Source organism: Mangifera indica, chromosome 1 (assembly GCF_011075055.1).
Source record: "Mangifera indica cultivar Alphonso chromosome 1, CATAS_Mindica_2.1, whole genome shotgun sequence".
Taxonomy (NCBI): domain Eukaryota; kingdom Viridiplantae; phylum Streptophyta; class Magnoliopsida; order Sapindales; family Anacardiaceae; genus Mangifera; species Mangifera indica.
Genome location: NC_058137.1, coordinates 28,626,624 through 28,646,917, shown reverse-complemented (window position 1 = coordinate 28,646,917; position 20,294 = coordinate 28,626,624). Strand labels below are relative to the sequence as shown.

Genomic DNA, 20,294 nt, shown 5'->3' with positions numbered 1-20,294 from the left:
GCCAAATTCATTGAGCTTGTGAAAAACTTAAACCTGACTTTATTTGATGGCCTTTCTAGGGTTAAGCTCAAATTAACAATTCTTATTTTGAGCATGTGACTCTAGAACTCATTAAGTTAGAGATTGTCAATTTTGAATACAACAATACTTGATTCAATTTGATTGTGGCCTTAATCTCATAATGTCACCTAATTAGCGGAATTAAAAGAAATTAATAACATTTAAAATAGTTATTTATGTTGCCTTGCTATTTTGGGAATGCCTCAACATATTTCATAGAGATTATTAAAGCAATATATTTATTATTTACAACTTATCTATTATATATTCCATATAATTAAAATTATTTTAATCATGATGATATATACTGATGTAGTGTATTTTGTTCAATTATACAAAATAATATTATCTTGAAATCTAAATAAATTATTTTTTTACCTCTTTTTAAGAGTGTTTTTATTGACATAAAATTATAAAAGGAACCTCAAACTTTAGAATATTAATTAAAATACCTTTTTTCGGTCTTTTATATATATAACAATTTTTTTTTAAATTATACAAATATAATTACATTTTAATTTAATTTTGTTTTTTAAAAAAGAAGATTTTGTGATTTAGAATTTGTTGGATGAGTTGGTCGGCCGAGCATGGCCAATCTGCCAAGCACTTGTTCAACTAATTTTTAAAAATAAATTGGTTAATTGGGTGTTCAACTGATTGACTAACTACCCGACTGATCTTTTCATTGTCAAAGTCGTTGAAAAATTTTATATTTTTACTTTATATTTCAGTTTTAATTAGATAAGTAAGTGAATTTTATATCTTAACTGAGAAAATTTATATTTAGTCAAATGAATATAAAACCTAAGAGTATTATATATATATATATATATATATATATATATATATATATATATATGTGAGAAAAAAATGTTATTTTAATTAACATCCCTCCAACTTCCAACTTAAAAGTTTCTTTTATATAAAAAATAATATAATAAATTAATCATTGTCTATGTTTACAAAAATGAAAAATCATATTGATAATATAGGTGGTCGAAGGGTTGTAATGGTGGTAGTGTGATAATGGTGCTGTCGCAGGTAAAAAGATTAATATTTTTAATATCGATAATGATAATTTATTTATTTTTTTTAATAAATAACTTTCAACATTATCTATTGTATATTTATCTAAATATTTTATTACGTGACGTTTCCACGGTTGACCGCTGTCTGTCGGCAGACCCGTGTCAAACTTGCGTGCTGATTTTCTTTGGGCCTCTTGGAATTTGTTAACATATAGACAGACTTTCTTTTTGTTTGCTACTGAGCCGTTTCTATCACAATTTGGCAGGAAATACATCCCACGGAATAAAGCATTGCTTATACAGGACAACAGTTTCACTAGGGCAAGTAAATAAATATCCTAAATCTTAGGTGGTTCTAACATCTAAGTTTTCCACAAACTCTGTCACCAGCTCGAACATTTGTCAACCTAATCATGTTTGGTGCCCATAATTGTTGAATGGTAATGATTCAAATTCTCAAATGAATGATTTGAATTTAAGAAAGTGTAAATTCGAAATACATTTTTTTTTTTAAAGATTTATGATAGTGACGAAGAGATTAAACAATAACAGAGCCAGCTGCAGAACAAAGAGAGCAAAATTAGTATTTCTTTATTTTGTAATATTCTTCCTATAAAAAAAAAAGAGGCAAATGGATCTTTAACCCCTTGATCAGTGTTCTGTCGATAGTAGTGTTGCTTGTCTTCCTCATCAATTATCATGGAGCTTCTATTTTCCTCTTTCACCCCGATATGTTTTTTCATCCTTTTCTTGTTCATGGCTGTCAAAACAATAAAGAAACCAAGAGCCTGGAATTCAAGCTCAAAGATGCCTCCAGGGCCCTGGAAACTACCTCTAATCGGAAACTTACACCAGCTGGGTGGCTCACCACCGCATCGCCGCCTCAGAGACCTGTCCATGAAGCATGGACCGTTGATGCACCTCCAGCTAGGTGAAGTTTCCACCATTGTTGTTTCTTCTCCGGAGATCGCCCAACAAGTTATGAAGACCCATGACATCAACTTTGCGGACAGACCCTTTCAGGTTTCCACCAAGCTCTTAACTTATGGCTACACTGATATTGCTCTTTCACCTTATGGAAATTACTGGAGACAGCTGCGAAAAATAGCAACTTTGGAGCTGTTAAGTGCGAAGCGGGTCCAATCATTTCGCTCAATCAGGGAAGAGGAGGTCTCAAATCTCATCAGAGCCGTACGTTCTGCTGAAGGATCAGTGATCAATCTCAGTGATAAGCTTTTCAGATTGACATACCGCATAATTGGCAGGGCAGCTTTTGGAAGCAAATGCAAGGACGAAGAGGTATTCAAATCATGCGTAGTGGAAGTCGTAGAGGCAGCCGCAGGTTTCTTCATGGCTGATTTGTTCCCTTCGGTTAAAGCACTTGAGGTGATAAGTGGAATGAGAGTGAAGCTTGAAAAGCTGCATCGAAAGACTGATAGAATGCTTGAAGAAATCCTGAATGAGCATAAAGAGAGAACGAAAAGTGGCCAAGGAGAAGAAAAGGAAGATTTGGTTGATGTTCTTCTAAGAATCCAGCGTGATGGTGAACTTGAATTTCCCTTGAGTGACAGCAATATCAAAGCAGTTATATGGGTAAGTTTATGTTATATATCAAAGCAGTGACAACAATATTAAAGCACAAACTATTTGAGTCGCTCATCTGTTGTTTACAACTCGGGTCAATTATTGTTGAGCAGAGCTCAACCTTGTTATTGTTTGATTCAGTGAACTTAGATTTGGATATGATGTTAATAAACCCTTACAAGTTTAAAATCTTTTATTTAAACTTTTAAATTCTTATTTTTGCCGTTAAATACTTAAAACAATAGATAAATATATAAATTATAGGATTTATCCATAATTTTTGGATTTTAGCTTAAGTTTGTTATTGTTATCTCAAACTTGAGCTTGCAACTCTCCAGCTTGTGAAATATTGCCTAAATACAATTCAGCTGAGTTTTAGCTAAACAATATTTAACTCAAAATATATGCACTAAAAATGGGTAGGAACATAAGTAGATGTTTATGTGTTATTTTGTGATTAAGTATTATTTTATTTTTAATTTAAAATTACTAAATTACTTGATAATATGTCAGTGTTTATACTCCATATTTTTACTCTTACTGCATGAAGTATGCATCATTGATTTGTATACATGTTCAAGACGTGCGTATGAATAAGTGCTTCATAGATTATTCTATCTAAATTTATGATTATTAATTGCTTCCAGGATATATTTAGTGCTGGTAGTGAAACATCATCCACAGCAGTAAAATGGGCAATGGCAGAAATGCTAAGAAACCCAAGAATACTGAAAGAGGCACAAGCTGAGGTAAGACGAGTTTTTGACAGAAAAGGAAACGTCGATGAAGCTGGAATCCATCAACTCAACTACTTGAAATTAGTAATAAAAGAAACCCTGAGGCTGCACCCTTCTGCACCTCTTCTACTTCCAAGAGAAACCAGAGAGAGCTGTAAGATCAACGGATACGAGATACCATTGAAAACCAGAGTCCTTGTTAATGCATGGGCAATTGGAAGAGATCCCAGATACTGGAGTGACCCTGAAACGTTTTATCCTGAGAGATTTCTGAACAAGTCGATTGATTTCAGAGGGTCGGATTTTGAATACATCCCATTTGGCGCTGGAAGGAGAATATGTCCAGGCATAATGTTTGCACTACCAAATATTGAGTTGCCTCTGGCGCAACTGCTGTATCATTTTGATTGGAAGCTCCCAAATGAGATGAAGCCTGAAGATCTGGACATGACTGAGGCCTTCGGTGTGACGGTAGCCATGAAAAAAGACTTGATGTTGATTCCAATTCCTTATCGTTGTTCCTGATAATAATTTTGCATATATAAGAACATGAAAAATGGCAGAAGTCACCAAAGGAGACCGCTATATTTACATATGGTGTTTCTGGATTTCTAACCAAGTCATGTTCCTACATTTCAATTTTTGCTGCACTCCTAGCAAGGGATACAAATGATCAAGTAGAACTTGAGTTTGTTGTTGTTTGGTCTGAAAAGTTTTGTATTCTTATGACTTAACTCAAGTACAATGTTAATAAATATGCAAAAATTTAAAAATTTTCCCTACAATAATAACATTTCTATTGGATTGCATTGTGAACAATATTGCAAAAATATAAATATTATTTCATAAATTTTTTTTACAAGCAAATAGAAATATAATTATAGTCATAATTAGTGAAAATATAACATTTATATCCCTAATTTATTATATTTTGTTTAATTTTTTAAAATAAATTTGTTATTTTTTCAAACAATCGAATAATATATTAAAATTTTAAAAATTTTGATAACATTTCGAGTTTAAAAAACCCTTAAAATTTTTTATTATCACCTCTAAAATTTTTAAAATCAATTTATTTCAAATATATAATTATACAATATTTACACCTCTATTTATATTTATACTAATGATAATTAATTTTTAGGGGATGAAGGTAAGATTTTGTTAATAAATTTGTAGCATAGGTGAAAAATTAACCCTTTTTTTTTAATATAAAAGGTGGGAATCTCTTTTCATCAGACCGTGGATGCAAACTTGTCAATGTGGCCCTTAGAAAATTAAAGAATTGCATGAAGGCAACAAAAATATCGTCTATCACAAATCTAAATACCTAGTCCTACGCCCTGCCCTGTAAAAGGACATCAAGTCTCTCGCACCCCGTTTCCACATTTTCGTTGCTGTTCTGGGTCAGCTTTCAGTGGATCCAACCACCTGTGAACAAAATCATAGAGCATACTGTCGCATACTTTCTTAATTTTGCCAAGCTGGGTTTAATCCTCCGCTTCAGCAACAAGATCTGATGTGAAACTCTCTCTTTACGGCTTTGGAAGGTTAGTTTTTCTTTCCATATAAAAGCGAATTGTTCTTGTTAGAGTAAGACCCAACTGGGTTTATTTATAGATGTATAACAATCATTTTATCAAACATTTGGTAAAGCATTATTGCGTTTTATAGTAATTATATACCCATCAAGTCATGGAGATTCCATTGGTTTGTGACTGATCCTGTTGATTTTGGAATCAGGGTCAGTTTGGATTGAAGATGAAAGACAACTTCCCGATTGGGAGGAATGTGTGAGCAAAGAATTGAGCTAGGATTGCGAGTAGCTACGGAACTTCAAATTGCAAATGTGATATAGTGATTATAGAATAAATACTTTGATGAAATTGGAGACTTTAGATATGTGTATATATATATATATATATATATATATATATATATATATATATATATATATATATATATTATTTTTTTTTTATTTTCATAATTTTGAAAATGTCAGGCTATAAACCAGATTCAATTATTATAATATAAATATATATTCAAATAATATTTAAGATTTTTTGTCCAGATTTATAATTTTGTAAACTTTAAGTTATAAATGATATTCATGATTTTAAGTCCAAATTTATAATTTTGTAAACTTTAGGTTATAAATAATATTAACGATTTTATTTATAATTTTATAAACTCCAAATTATAAATATGATATAATTACAAATAAAAAATTAAAAAGAAGAATAAAGAAATTAGAAGATTTATAATTTATATTTTATAAATAAGGTATTATTATAGTTGAGATATTTATATTTATAATATATAAATAAAATAATAATATAATTAAAAAATAATTAATATTAAAATATATGTGAGTTAAAAATTTATATAACTAAAAGGAGAATCGAAAGAAAAATGAAAGAAAGATGAAAGGTTGGCGACAAATTAATGCAGAGCGCTCTCGAAGGGGATATTTATTCTAGTTTTACCGCCTCCAGTCCATGACATAAAACAATTTTTCAAGGCCATTTAATACATACAGGCCACCCAAAGTTAATATTGCCTGCCCGATTGGCTCATGTCTTTGTCGGGTAGGAAAATTAGCCATCACATGAAGCATGAGTATGTGGTGGAAAATCCATCGTATATTTGACCATTTCTTTATTTTGTAACAGTGTGCTGTCGATAATACTGTTGTTTGTCTTCCTCATCAATTATCATGGAGCTTCTATTTTCATCTTTCACCCCGATATGTTTTTTCATCCTTTTCTTGTTCATGGCTGTCAAAACAATAAAGAAACCAAGAGCCTGGAATTCAAGCTCAAAGATGCCTCCAGGGCCCTGGAAATTACCTCTAATCGGAAACTTACACCAGCTGGGTGGCTCACCACCGCATCGCCGCCTCAGAGACCTGTCCATGAAGCATGGACCGCTGATGCACCTCCAGCTAGGTGAAGTTTCCACCATCGTTGTTTCTTCTCCGGAGATCGCCCAACAAGTTATGAAGACCCATGACATCAACTTTGCAGACAGACCCTTTCTGGTTTCCACCAAACTCTCAAGCTATGGCTACACTGATATTGCTCTTTCACCCTATGGAAATTACTGGAGACAGCTGCGAAAAATAGCAACCTTGGAGCTGTTAAGTGCGAAGCGGGTCCAATCATTTCGCTCAATCAGGGAAGAGCAGGTCTCAAATCTCATCAGAGCCGTACATTCTGGTGAAGGATCAGTGATCAATCTCAGTGATAAGATTTTCAGATTGACATACAGCATAATTAGCAGGGCAGCTTTTGGAAGCAAATGCAAGGACGAAGAGGGTTTCAAATCATGCATAGTGGAAGCCGTTAAGGCAGCTGCAGGTTTCTCCATGGCTGATTTGTTCCCTTCGGTTAAAGCACTTGAGGTGATGAGTGGAATGAGAATGAAGCTTGAAAAGCTGCATCGGAAGATTGATAGAATACTTGAAGAAATCCTGAATGAGCATAAAGAGACAACGAGAAGTGGCCAAGGAGAAGAAAAGGAAGATTTGGTTGATGTTCTTCTGAGAATCCAGCGTGATGGTGAACTTGCCTTGAGTGACAGCAATATCAAAGCAGTTATATTGGTAAGTTTATGTTCTATATCAAAGCAGCGACAACAATATTAAAGCACAGATGATTTGAATCGCTCATGTGATCAATTATTGTTGAGCAGAGCTTAACCTTGCTATTGTTTAAGTCGGTGAACCTAGATTTGGGTATGGTATCAATCAACCTCTAAGGGCTGTTTGGTTACGGGTAACAAAAATTATTTTGATAATCTATTTTTTATTATTTATGTTATTTTATTTAGTTTAAAGGTAAAAAAAGTTTCAGTAATACGTTATTATCAATGATAATATGACAGTTAATATAAGAGGTAATTTAATTACTACTTTTACCTTAAATATTAAAAAATTATCAATGTAATTTTGATTTCGTTATAGTTATATTATTGTTTATTAATTTTTTTACAGTAAAAATAATTTTATTTTCAATCAATATAACAAATAATATAAAATTTATATTAGAATAATTATATTCAAAGATATATAAATAAAATAATATAGTAGTATTATTTTATTATCTCAAACAAAATACAATAATTATTTATATTTATCTATTTTTATCAAATTTTATCAAATATAGTAATAATTGATACCATATAATTTCTTAAATAATATATCTTCAAGGTAATTTTCTAATTTTGATAATAAAATATTCTCAAAACTAACGTCTTTTAAAAGTTTAAAATCTTTTACTTAAACTTTTAAAATCTTACTTTTTGCTGTTAAATATATAAAATAATAGATAAATATGTAAATTATAAAATTTGGTTATAATTTTTTGATTCAAGATTAAGTTAGTCATTGTTATCTCAAACTTGAGTTTGCAATTTTCCAGTTTGTCAAATGTTGCTTAAATACAATTTAGCCAAGTTTTAGCTAAATAATACTTAACTCAATTGTGACGCGGGTAACACTATATATATATATATATATGTATATGTATATATATATATATATATATATATATATATATATATATATATATATATATATATATATATATATATGTATTAAAAATGGGTAAAAACATGAGTTGATGTTTATGCGTCATTACGTAATTACATGATAATATATCAGTGTTTATACCCTATATTTTTACTCTTACTTCATGAAGTATGCATCATTGATTTGTATACATGTTCAAGACGTGTGTATGAATAAGTACTTCATAGATTATTCTATCTAAATTAATGATTATTAATTGCTTTCAGGATATATTTGGTGCTGGTGGTGAAACATCATCCACAGCAGTAGAATGGGCAATGGCAGAAATGCTAAGAAACCCAAGAATATTGAAAGAGGCGCAAGCTGAGGTAAGACGAGTTTTTGACAGAAAAGGAAACGTCGATGAAGCTGGAATCCATCAACTCAACTACTTGAAATTAGTAATAAAAGAAACCCTGAGGCTGCACCCTTCTGCACCTCTTCTACTTCCAAGAGAAACCAGAGAGAGCTGTAAAATCAACGGATACGAGATACCATTGAAAACCAGAGTCCTTGTTAATGCATGGGCAATTGGAAGAGATCCCAGATACTGGAGTGACCCTGAAACGTTTTATCCTGAGAGATTTCTGAACAAGTCGATTGATTTCAGAGGGGCGAATTTTGAATACATCCCATTTGGTGCTGGAAGGAGAATATGTCCAGGCATAACGTTTGCACTGCCAAATATTGAGTTGCCTCTGGCGCAACTGCTGTATCATTTTGATTGGAAGCTCCCAAATGAGATGAAGCCTGAAGATCTGGACATGACTGAGGCCTTCGGTGTGACGGTAGCCATGAAAAAAGACTTGATGTTGATTCCAATTCCTTATCGTTGTTCTTGATAATAATTTTGCATATATAAGAACATGAAAAATGTCATAAGTCACCTAAGAAGACCGCTATATGTACATATGGTGTTTCTGGATTTCTAACCATGTCATATTCCTACATTTCAATTTTTGCTGCACTCCTAGCTAGGGATACGTATGATCAAGTAAAACCCGAGTTTGTTGTTGTTTGGTTTGAGAAGTTTTGTATTCTTATAACTTAACTTAAATATAATATTAATAAATCTTTAAAAATTTAAAATTTTTTCTTATAATAATAACATTTGTATCAGATTGTATCGTGAATAATATTGTAAAAATATAAATATTATTTTATAAAAATTTTCTACTGAGCAAATAAAAATATAATTATAGCCATAATAAGTTAAAATATAACATTTATACCTTTAATTTATTATATTTTATTTAATTTTTTAAAATAAATTTGTTATTTTTGAAATTGTCAGAGAATATATTAAAATTTTAAAAATTTTGATAACATCTTGAGTTTAAAAAACCTCTAAAATTTTTTATTATCACCTGTAAAATTTTTAAAACTTATTTATTTCAAATAATAATTATTCCATATTAACACCTTTATTTATGTTTATACTAATGATAATTAATTTTTGGGGGGTGAAGGTAAGATTTTGTTAACAAATTTAAAGCATTGGTGAAAAATTAACCCTTTTTTTTTTTTTAGTATAAAAGGTGGGAATCTGTTTGCTTCAGACCGTGGATGAAAAATAGTCAATGTGGCCCTCTTAGAAAATTAAAGAATCGCATGAAGGCAACAAAAATATCGTCTTCGTCATTTTCGTTGCTGTTCTGGGTCAGCTTTCAGTGGAACCAACCACCTGTGAACCAAATCATAGAGCATACTGTCGCATACTTTCTTAATTTTGCCAAGCTGGGTTTAATCCTCCGCTTCAGCAGCAAGATCTGATGTGAAACTCTCTCTTCACGGCTTTGGAAGGTTAGTTTTTCTTTCCATATAAAAGCGAATTGTTCTTGTTAGAGTAAGACCCAACTGGGTTTATTTATAGATGTATAACAATCATTTTATCAAACATTTGGTAAAGCATTATTGCGTTTTATAGTAATTATATACCCATCAAGCCATGGAGATTCCATTGGTTTGTGACTGATCCTCTTGATTTTGGAATCAGGGTCAGTTTGGATTGAAGATGAAAGATATAACTTCCCGATTGGGAGGAATGTGTGAGCAAAGAATTGAGCTAGGATTTCGAGTAGCTAAGGAAGGAACGGTTCGATCTGCATGGAAAGGACCACGTATTATTGATTTAGCAACAGAACTTGGGGAAAATAAAACTAAAATTATTGAAATGGTTACGAAGGATGAAGAAACTCATCATTGGTGTAATAATTTATTTATTGGTATGGGAGGAGTTGGCAAGATTATATGACTTACTTTAGGATGTTAAGTTCTAGGAGATTGCAAACCAAAATTATGGGTATGTGTCTCCGAAGATATTGGGCTGATGCTTGAAGTTTTTAGGTTGGGTTGGGTCTATTGTACCCTGTGCATGTATAAGGTTTTTCACTACATCTAGTTTAGGGTTTTGATAGATCACTAATCACCAAGTATATACCAATGAGTGAAAAAGAGAAAGTTGTGGTCCAGAGGTAAGAGGGCAGAATAAAAAAAAGAAAGAAAGAAGAAAAGAGGCAGAGAAGAATTGTGAAGAGTAGAGAAGAGGGGGAGCACTGACCTCTTGAAAGCTGGTTGGGTGGGGAATACTTGCTGTGTTTTCTGGATTTATATCACTTATGATGTAATGAAATGCTAAATAGAGTTGTGAAACTCTTTATTCTATTTCTGGAGAATCATTCAATACAAATATCAGTTTATATGCACTTGTTTGAGTGTAATGTTACATACAAAATACAAAAGTATCATTAGCCATATACATTTCCCTCGTATTACATTTCTCAGCAATCCTCCAGTAAGCAAGACTTGCGGCAGCAGAGCAGAGTAATTCCAGAAAGCCAGCTCCAAGTCTGTATCAGGTTTTAAAATACTTCATGTGTAATTTGAATTTAATGTTTGTTGTGTTCACGTTGTCTTGTGTTGTGTTGTTTGGATAATTGTTCATTCATGTTTAGATGTTTGGATAATCATTCATTCAGGTTTACAATGCCATATCTATACAATCAAGTTGTAAAATGAGAGGTTTGTGTTGCAGGGCGACATTGTTTTTTCCTGTTTAGCTAAAAAAAATATTTTCAGTTCACATTGTGTTGTTTATATTGCATAATTTGAATGGAATTCTCCTTTTTTGACCAACATTTATTTGTAAAATATTGTTTCAACATAACACAATGGTATATTGGTTGAAAACCTGAGAGTACAACACTAGGGTAAGCAAGTTGACACCTTCCGTTGGTTGATCTTATAGATAAGTGATATTCAAGAGTCCTCCACAGATATAGATTTTATAATGTTGATCATTTTCAATGCTCAGAACTTCATGATTGATCGAGAGGATGAAAATGAAAGTTATGTGAAGAAATTCTCTAAAGGAAATTGGTTGAGTGCAGAAGCACTCTTCTGCATGAAAGTCATTGAGAAAGATGGGTGAAATGGTGGAGACTTGGTCGCACAGTTGGGGATAATGTCAGAATCAATCTTCTGTCGAGGCAAACGCTTTGGGCAGGATTATGGGGTTGAGGAACAATCCCTGATTGATATGCAAAGGGTCACGTAACACTTTGAAATGTTGAATGGTGAAATAGACTCTTTGGGTGAACGAATGGATGCTAGGTTGGACAACTTGGATGGAATGTCGATCAGCTAAGCGAAGAAGTTTAAGAAACCTTTTCTCAAATTCTGTACAAGAGGATGGACAACGCACTGCCTCCTTACGAGCTTACATGCATCTCTTTCATGTTTTTTTCTGCATTCATGACAAATTTCTCATTTTAGGAAAATTTTACAATTCACTTGTTCTATTTTGTTTAGTTGAACTCCTAATGTAGTTTGCTCTAACTTTGTTGAACTTTTGTTAAATTTGGATATTGGATATTGAAATTGTTGGATGTGTTGTTTTTATATGTTGGATAATTAACATTGGGATGTATTTTGTTGAAGTGTTGAATATGTGTTGGATATGTGTTATGGTTTATTGCAATTATTGGATATGTGTTGATGTTGGCTCATTTTCCTTTTTGATTTGTGACAAAAAAGGGAGAAAGAATGTGAATAAATGTTGTTGTTGATGCAAATTTTATGGACATATGCAAAATGCATCTTTTGTGTTAATATGAATGTTGATGAAATGGCATTGATAATGTTACACAACTTGCTTAGTAGAAATGCAAATGAATTGATAATGGCATTGACAATGCAATATATAAAAGAGTCTATAAGCTTCTTGAAAAGGGCGTTTTAAATTTTAGAAGGCTCTTAAACTTGCTTTTGTCACTACATTGTTAGATCCAAGGTGTTCTTGATGATGAAAAAGCAAGTTTATCACTCCGGATATTTTGGTTCAATCAGACATATGAAACCTGCTACAAGCAAGCCTTCCCGTATTCACGTTTTGTTCATGCCTCAATTGAAGTCAGCACTGGATTTTGTCAAAAATTGGTGTGCTTTCAGCATGACTCATATGAAGGAGTGACAAGCAAGTCTTCTCATGCATAATGTCTCGTTCATGCCTCAATTGAAGTCAATGCAAGATTTATTCAACAAATTGATCCACTTCCATGCATGCGATTGATGCATGCCCACGCATGACACATACGAAGGAATCACTTGTAAGACATCTTGTGCATCAACATGTTCAGGTCAACTCTTGAAAAGTCAACATTTGACGCACGTTCATGCATTCAAAGCATGCACAACTATGCATTATTATTATATTGAACAGGTTTCAATCGAGAGGAGTCGAATATAAACTAACGGTGCATAACATTCAAGTTTAAATTAAGTTGAATGCACACCCCAACACTAGCCATAACATTTTAACATCTTGTTTTACAAGATGCTTATAAAAGACAAACTATTTTAGGTTGGAAAGATGACTTCAGATTGTTAGGTTAAAAATTTTATTCCTAAAATTTCTTATGATTTTCTTTTATTAAGTCTAAGCTAATAAAACCAAGATCAAGCTCCATAGGTTTAAACCGTAAAGCTCAAGTCAAAATCATCCAAGTCAAAAAAGTGAGCTCGGCTTCAATTGACCTGTCAGTGGCCTTCATCTTCCAGCCAGATTCTGGGAACTGGAATTTTACCGGAAACTGTATTCTGCAACAAGTTGTGGAAACGACGATGACTTGTCCTTGAACATCTTCGTCGGAGAATCACATTCCTCAACATGTCGTACCCCAAGATATTAAAAAATTGATATTAATATTTGACAACAAAAATACATTCAAAAGTCCTAAATTCATGACTATATATACACACCGCGATTATGAAGCAGAACCATATCATTGTCAAGAACAGAAGTTATCCTATGTACAAACGGTAGCCCCAGATCCTTATACATGATCAATAGGGCCAAGAAAACTTGCACAATTACCATCATGGATCATAAACATACCTAATGAAGTCAACAATCCTTTCAGCATCACACCTGACCGCAATCCAGATCAAACCAAATTGCAATTTTCCAATTCAGTGTGGTGAAACAGCAAGGGTTTCTTATCTGTTTGGTTCGGAAAATTTTCTACTATTATCCTCGGTAAATGATTTTGGAAAGTTAGGGACTTGGGATTCTGTAATTGTATCTGATTTAGTTCAGAGTTCTAGTCAAACATGTATGAGGTCAAAGTGTACTAAGGATAGCTTGTGATTGTTAAGTATTTTTCTCTCTGTACAAATGAATGCATGGTATCATTTTTCTAAAGCTCGTGCTGGACTAAATTTTAGTGATGCAGAGATATTTCACTAATTACCAAGATAATCCGAAAGCTTCATTTTTTTTAATCGAAAAAGTCGTACTTCTAAGAGATGTGTCACTAGCGATAGCCAATGAAGTCTGTCCAGAGAAACAGATGTTCACTTGAATCAAGGATTCAATTATTTTTGTTTACATTATCTTCTTCAAAAATCTGAAAAAAGGGGATTCGATAAGAAAGATTAACTTTTTGTTCGTACTCATCCAACATAAAAAGAAAAAGTTTATGTTCTAACCCAGAAAAGAATGGAGACTAATTATTAAATAAAGCATATTCTCTTCATTTATTCATCCTCACTAATGGATGCAGGTACCAGTTTTCTTCTCAGACCCATTTTCTTACATGGGTTTTCGGCTTCATTACACTTAGTTTTGTTACTTTCGTTAATTATCTCTTGGGTTTGCAAGAAACTGAAAGCTAGTGTTGGCCAAAGTACTGAAGGGTCAAAAGAGAGGTTTAACAAAAGTAAGAGAGTTTTGTGGTATAAGCAGACTTTGTTTTGTTGTTTAGGTGTTTCAGTGTTTAATCTTGTGTTGTCTTTGTTGAGTTACTTCTATTGGAACAGAAATGGTTGGTCTGATGATGAACTGGTGACCCTTCTGGATTTAGTGCTTAGAACACTTGGTTGGGGTGCAATTTCTGTATACTTGCATACCCAGTTCTTCAATTCTGGTGAACCAAAGTTCCCTTTTCTATTGAGGGTCTGGTGGGGTTTTTACTTGTCTACTTCTTGTTATTGTCTTGTTATTGACATTGTTCTTTACTACAAACAATTTACTGTACCAATTCAATATGTAGTGTCTGATGTTTTCTCTGTTATCACTGCACTGTTTTTCTGCTATGTGGGGTTTTTGAGGAAACATGTGGGTGAAGATACTGTCCTTCTTCAAGAGCCCCTTTTGGATGGAAACAATGTAAGTGATGATGTAGTGTCACCAATTAAGACCAAGGGGTCTGATAATGTGACTCCTTTTTCAAAAGCTGGTTTTATTAGTATCCTTACTTTCTCTTGGATGGGCTCTCTAATTGCTGATGGTAATAAGAAAACTTTAGAACTTGAGGATGTCCCTCAACTAGATAGTGGTGATAGTGTAGTGGGGGCCCTTCCAATTTTCAGAAATAAGCTCAATGCAGAGTGTGGTATGGGAAGTGGAGTGACCACACTAAAACTAGTGAAGGCATTGTTCTTCTTAGGGTGGAAGGACATTCTTTTGACAGCTTTCTTTGCTCTTGTAACCTCATCGGCCTCATTTGTTGGCCCATCCCTAATTGACACTTTCGTCCAATACCTCAATGGCAAGCAGAAATTCAAACATGAGGGATATGTTTTGGTTTCTGCTTTCTTTGTTGCAAAGCTTGTGGAGTGCCTCTCACAGAGGCAATGGATCTTTCGGTTGCAGCAAGTTGGAGTTAGGGTCCGAGCAGTCATTATTGCAGTGGTCTACAATAAGAGTTTGACACTTTCATGTCAAGCGATGCAGGGCCACACCAGTGGAGAAATCATTAATTTAATGACTGTTGATGCTGAGAGACTTGGTGACTTCACCTGGTACATACACGATCCATGGCTGGTAATCGTGCAAGTTGGTTTGGCCTTTTTGATCTTGTATAAAAATCTTGGGCTATCATCAGTTGCTACAATCTTTGCAACAGTAGTTGTTATGTTGGTAAATTTTCCATTTTGGAGAATGCAAGAGAAGTTTCAAGACAAGTTGATGGAATCTAAGGATAAAAGAATGAAAACAACTTCTGAAATTTTGAGGAGCATGAGAATTCTCAAGCTTCAGGGATGGGAAATGAAATTTTTGTCGAAGATTATTGAGCTCAGGAAGTGTGAGGCTGGATGGTTGAAAAGACATCTTTATTGTACGGCTATGGCCAGTTTTATCTTCTGGTCTGCCCCCAGTTTTCTGTCAGTAGTCACTTTTGGTGCTTGTATGATTTTAGGAATCCCACTTTCATCTGGGAAGATTTTATCTGCTATCGCAACTTTCAGGATTCTTCAAGTACCAATTTATGCTCTACCTGACACAATTTCGATGATAATTCAGACTAAAGTTTCCCTAGATAGAATTGCATCTTTCATCCGTCTGGATGACTTGCAGCCTGATGTTGTTGAGAGGCTGCCAAGAGGTAGTTCTGACACAACATTGGAGATCATTGATGGGAACTTTTCTTGGGATCTTACGTCTCCTAATAAAACACTGAAAGATATAAACTTGAAGGTGCTCCATGGCATGAAGGTAGCAGTTTGTGGAACAGTTGGATCAGGCAAATCAAGCTTACTTTCTTGTATTTTAGGAGAAATACCGAAGAGTTCCGGCATCCTGAAACTGTGTGGTACAAAGGCCTATGTTGCTCAATCACCTTGGATACAAAGTGGTACGATTCAAGAAAACATTTTGTTTGGCAAGGAGATGGACAGAGTAAGGTATGATGTTGTTCTTGAGGCCTGTTCATTGAAAAAGGACCTGGAAATCTTCGCTTTTGGTGATCAGACAGTTATTGGAGAGAGGGGGATCAATTTGAGTGGAGGACAGAAGCAAAGAATACAAATTGCTCGTGCCATCTACCAAGATGCTGATGTCTATATGTTTGATGATCCTTTCAGTGCTGTGGATGCTCATACAGGATCTCACCTCTTTAAGGTAGAATCATTTCCCAATGCCTTTGTATTACAAGTTTTAACCTCTTTAAGGTAGAATCATTTCCTAATGCCTTTGTATTACAAGTTTTAACTTTTCCAGTTACCTTATGAAAATATGGCCAGCACTTACAGCACTGAGTTACTGGAATTTATTTTGATAAATTTGACATCCAAAAAAACCATTGCAGTAAACTAAATTGGTCTCTTCTTTGTGTAATAGGAAGTTTTACTGGGCCTTCTGTCTTCCAAAACGGTGATATATGTTACTCATCAAGTGGAGTTCTTACCTGCAGCTGATCAGATCTTGGTAAGCTAAGTAACTTGTATTTCTTCTCTCAGTGAAGCACATTACTCACTTTAACCTACTAACTCCACTTATACCTTATTAGGTAATGAAAGATGGAAAAATTACTCAAGTGGGAAAATACAGTGACATTCTAAATTCAGGAACTGACTTTATGGAGCTCGTAGGTGCACATAAGCAAGCTTTATCAGCAATTGGTTCAATGGAGGAAGGACTAGTTTCTGAAAAAATTATGGAAGACAGATGTGGCCCAACTAGAAGTAGCAATGTTGTCCAGAAAGAAGAGAACAAAAATGTTCAGAATGATGAATCAGATGAAATTGCAGAGTTGAAAGGACAGCTTGTTCAGGAAGAAGAGAGAGAGAAGGGTAAAGTTGGGTTTTCACTATACTGGAAATATATCACAGCTGTATATGCAGGAGCTCTTGTGCCCTTTATATTGCTTGCGCAGGTTCTCTTTCAGACCCTTCAAATTGGCAGCAATTATTGGATAGCTTGGGCAACTCCAGTGTCAGAAGATATAAAACCTCCAGTTGAGAGCTCTACTCTAATATTTGTGTTTGTAATTTTGGCTATTGGAGGTTCTTTTTGCTTGCTTGCCAGAAACATACTTGTTGTAACGACTGGGTACAAAACAGCTACACTGCTCTTCAATAAAATGCATATGTGCATTTTCAGAGCCCCCATGTCCTTTTTTGATGCAACCCCTAGTGGAAGAATTCTGAACAGGGTAAGTAAAATTTATGTTACAATATAATTTATTGGATTAGCCAATTCAAATATTACTGTATTTGGATTTCTATTCTAAATATGTTACAAGATTGGATTTACCTTAATTTTTGCATTTCTGAAAGTTAATCCAAGTAATGAAGATTTGTACATTTAACTGCTGTTGCTTTTTCAGGCTTCTACAGACCAAAGTGCTGTAGATTTGAACATTCCCATGCAAATTGGGGGTTTTGCTTTCAATATTATCCAGCTTCTAGCAATCATTACTGTGATGTCTCAGGTTGCTTGGCAGGTTTTCCTAGTTTTTATCCCAGTAATATCTACCTGCATATGGTATCAGGTAATCTTTGTGTTCTCTCCAACTCTCATAATTTATCCTAATAATGGCTTTATATCAAATATCTAGTATCACCACATATTTGCCGTATTTTGATTCTTATTTTAACACACACACACATATATATATATAAAATATGCAGTGTCCTTTATCTCTATGTTGTAGATCTTTCAAAAGCATTTGGAAGAAGTGTTAATAGAAATGTGATTGTGTTCAGTCTCACACTCATTGACATTAGTATACTATCTTATAATTTACCCATTGTTTAACAAATAATTTCTCATAATTTTTCACCATGCAGCAATATTATATTTCCTCAGCTAGAGAACTTTCACGGTTGGTTGGAGTATGCAAAGCTCCAGTGATACAACATTTCGCAGAAACAATCTCAGGGTCAACAACTATCAGGAGCTTTGATCAAGAATCAAGGTTTCAAAACACAAATATGAAATTGATGGATGGATATTCTCGACCTAATTTTCATGTTGCTGGTGCAATGGAATGGCTGTGCTTCCGCCTGGATATGCTGTCTTCGATAACATTTGCCTTCTCTTTGGTTCTCCTAATTTCTGTTCCGAACGGCATCCTTAATCCAGGTGATTGGTTCACCTATCATATCATCAGTTACTCTTCTTGCTATAAGTAGTATAGAGCATTAAACAAACTTTTTCTTCTCTATAGCAATTGCGGGCCTAGCTGTGACATATGGACTCAATCTTAATATGTTACAAGCTTCTGCAATATGGAATCTTTGCCGTCTGGAGAACAAGATTATTTCAGTTGAAAGAATGCTTCAATACTCTAGTATTCCTAGTGAGCCACCTCTTGTAATAGAAGAAAGTCGGCCTGACCCTTCTTGGCCATCCCATGGAGAAGTTAGCATACATGATCTGCAGGTAATTTTCCTTGCTTTATACTATCATGCTTCTATTGTCTTGTCATGTACACATAAACATTTTGGTTGTGATTATGAAATAGGTTCGCTATGCTCCACACTTGCCACTTGTGTTGCGAGGTTTAACATGCACTTTTTTGGGAGGGATGAAAACCGGCATAGTAGGTAGAACAGGAAGTGGTAAGTCAACTCTCATTCAGACATTGTTTCGGATTGTTGAACCTGCAGCTGGTCAGATTATGATAGATGCCATCAATATCTCATCTATTGGACTGCATGATTTGCGGTCAAGACTAAGCATCATTCCTCAGGATCCAACCATGTTTGAAGGCACCGTACGAAGCAATTTGGACCCTCTTGAAGAATACACAGATGAACAAATTTGGGAGGTGGGTTGGCTTTGATTTGATAGTAGAGTGAAGTTTGTACTTTAGTAATAAAAGATGGGAAGCTAACATGTATTCAAATGGTTTTAGGCTTTGTATAAGTGCCAGCTTGCAGAAGAAGTTAGAAATAAAGAAGGAAAACTAGATTCCAAAGGTATGTTTCTTCTTTCTATTGTATTTATAGTAAATTTTTTCTTACCATAGAAAGGCACATGATTTTTATTATATATGGCCATATGGAATTTTCAGTTACTGAGAATGGAGAGAATTGGAGTATGGGTCAGAGGCAGTTGGTCTGTCTTGGGCGTGTGCTACTCAAGAAAAGTAAGGTCTTGGTGCTTGACGAAGCTACTGCGTCTGTTGACACTGCTACTGATAATCTGATTCAGCAAACTCTCCGGCAGCACTTTTCAGACTGCACAGTCATAACAATCGCTCATCGTATAACTTCTGTTCTTGATAGTGATATGGTTCTTCTTCTAAATCAAGGTAATTTGGGTCATTTTCACTATAACATCTTGGTTTGTCGAGAACTTTGCAACTCAAAATACATCTTGACAACTTAGGAGCTTATACATGTCCACGTCTCTTATGTTTTATTGACATAGGATTTGCCTATAGATATTACATTTAGTTTGATGTTCATGACATAAATTCCATTATCATGAAAGATACTGACTTCTTATCCATGTCCTGGTGTAGGGCTCATTGAGGAATATGATTCCCCTATGAAGTTGCTGGAGAACAAGTCGTCGTCATTTGCACAACTTGTCGCAGAGTACAGTCTCAGGTCAAATTCCAGTTCTGATGTGCAATAATCTGGAAACTGAAGGCCTCAAAGTACTCGTGTGTTAACAGTGTTCCACAATGGAAAATGGTAGTATCCAGGCGAGCAAATTAATTAGTGGATGTAAATGTAATTTAAGGAGTCTACTATTACTGATTGTGCTCACTAGTAAACTTCCTAGAAATTGTAATCTATTTGCACATCAAATGCTTAATAAAGCAAATGAAAAAAATGAAATCCGACTCTGCTGCCGCCAATGTTTACTATTTGACAACACAGCGTTGACAAGCTATGAATTGCAAAACAATTGCTCTGCCACAATCTACTCAAATGAAAATATCCAAATAAATAAATAAAGCATTTGCCAACAACTGTGGAGGTCATTTCCCTGTGGCAGCAGTGACCTTCCTGGGTTGTGTCACCGTTGACAGAGTAGGTCTCGCCACGGCAGGATGAGGCAGATTCCCCCAAGGCCGC

At 34.3% G+C, this 20,294-nt stretch overlaps 2 protein-coding genes and 1 long non-coding RNA gene across 4 annotated transcripts; all 3 read left to right on the top strand.

The window, feature by feature from the left end:
* Window positions 1-1,479: 1,479 nt before the first annotated feature.
* On the top strand, window positions 1,480-8,935 carry LOC123198439. Its single transcript, XM_044613164.1, has 4 exons — window positions 1,480-2,681; window positions 3,320-3,931; window positions 6,105-7,013; window positions 8,207-8,935. Exons 1-4 carry the CDS (start codon window positions 1,788-1,790, stop codon window positions 8,819-8,821), a joined length of 3,030 nt encoding a protein of 1,009 aa, XP_044469099.1. The 5' UTR covers window positions 1,480-1,787; the 3' UTR covers window positions 8,822-8,935.
* A 594-nt stretch (window positions 8,936-9,529) lies between these two features.
* On the top strand, window positions 9,530-11,917 carry LOC123218529. 2 transcript variants are annotated; one of them, XR_006502710.1, is made up of 3 exons: window positions 9,530-9,782; window positions 9,976-10,837; window positions 11,227-11,917. It is a non-coding gene; the product is annotated as an uncharacterized LOC123218529 (long non-coding RNA). The 2 variants fall into 2 exon arrangements; XR_006502709.1 differs by having other exon boundaries at window positions 9,531-9,782; window positions 11,293-11,917.
* Window positions 11,918-13,810: 1,893 nt separating this feature from the next.
* LOC123209022 (ABC transporter C family member 3-like) lies at window positions 13,811-20,063 on the top strand. The gene is made up of 10 exons (XM_044626732.1): window positions 13,811-16,380; window positions 16,600-16,686; window positions 16,769-17,413; window positions 17,588-17,752; window positions 18,051-18,345; window positions 18,431-18,645; window positions 18,728-19,033; window positions 19,121-19,184; window positions 19,280-19,519; window positions 19,733-20,063. The coding sequence occupies exons 1-10, from the start codon at window positions 14,032-14,034 to the stop codon at window positions 19,846-19,848; spliced, it is 4,482 nt and encodes a 1,493-aa protein (XP_044482667.1). The 5' UTR covers window positions 13,811-14,031; the 3' UTR covers window positions 19,849-20,063.
* The last annotated feature ends 231 nt before the right edge of the window (window positions 20,064-20,294 follow it).

Coding starts and splice junctions, on each gene's coding strand:
- LOC123198439 (XM_044613164.1), top strand. CDS start 1,788: ATGGAGCTTCTATTTTCCTCTTTCACCCCGATATGTTTTTTCATCCTT. Junction 2,682..3,319: donor ATATCAAAGCAGTTATATGG/GTAAGTTTATGT, acceptor AATTGCTTCCAG/GATATATTTAGTGCTGGTAG. Junction 3,932..6,104: donor CAATTCCTTATCGTTGTTCC/TGATAATAATTT, acceptor TAATACTGTTGT/TTGTCTTCCTCATCAATTAT.
- LOC123209022 (XM_044626732.1), top strand. CDS start 14,032: ATGGATGCAGGTACCAGTTTTCTTCTCAGACCCATTTTCTTACATGGG. Junction 16,381..16,599: donor CAGGATCTCACCTCTTTAAG/GTAGAATCATTT, acceptor TTTGTGTAATAG/GAAGTTTTACTGGGCCTTCT. Junction 18,346..18,430: donor GAACGGCATCCTTAATCCAG/GTGATTGGTTCA, acceptor TCTTCTCTATAG/CAATTGCGGGCCTAGCTGTG.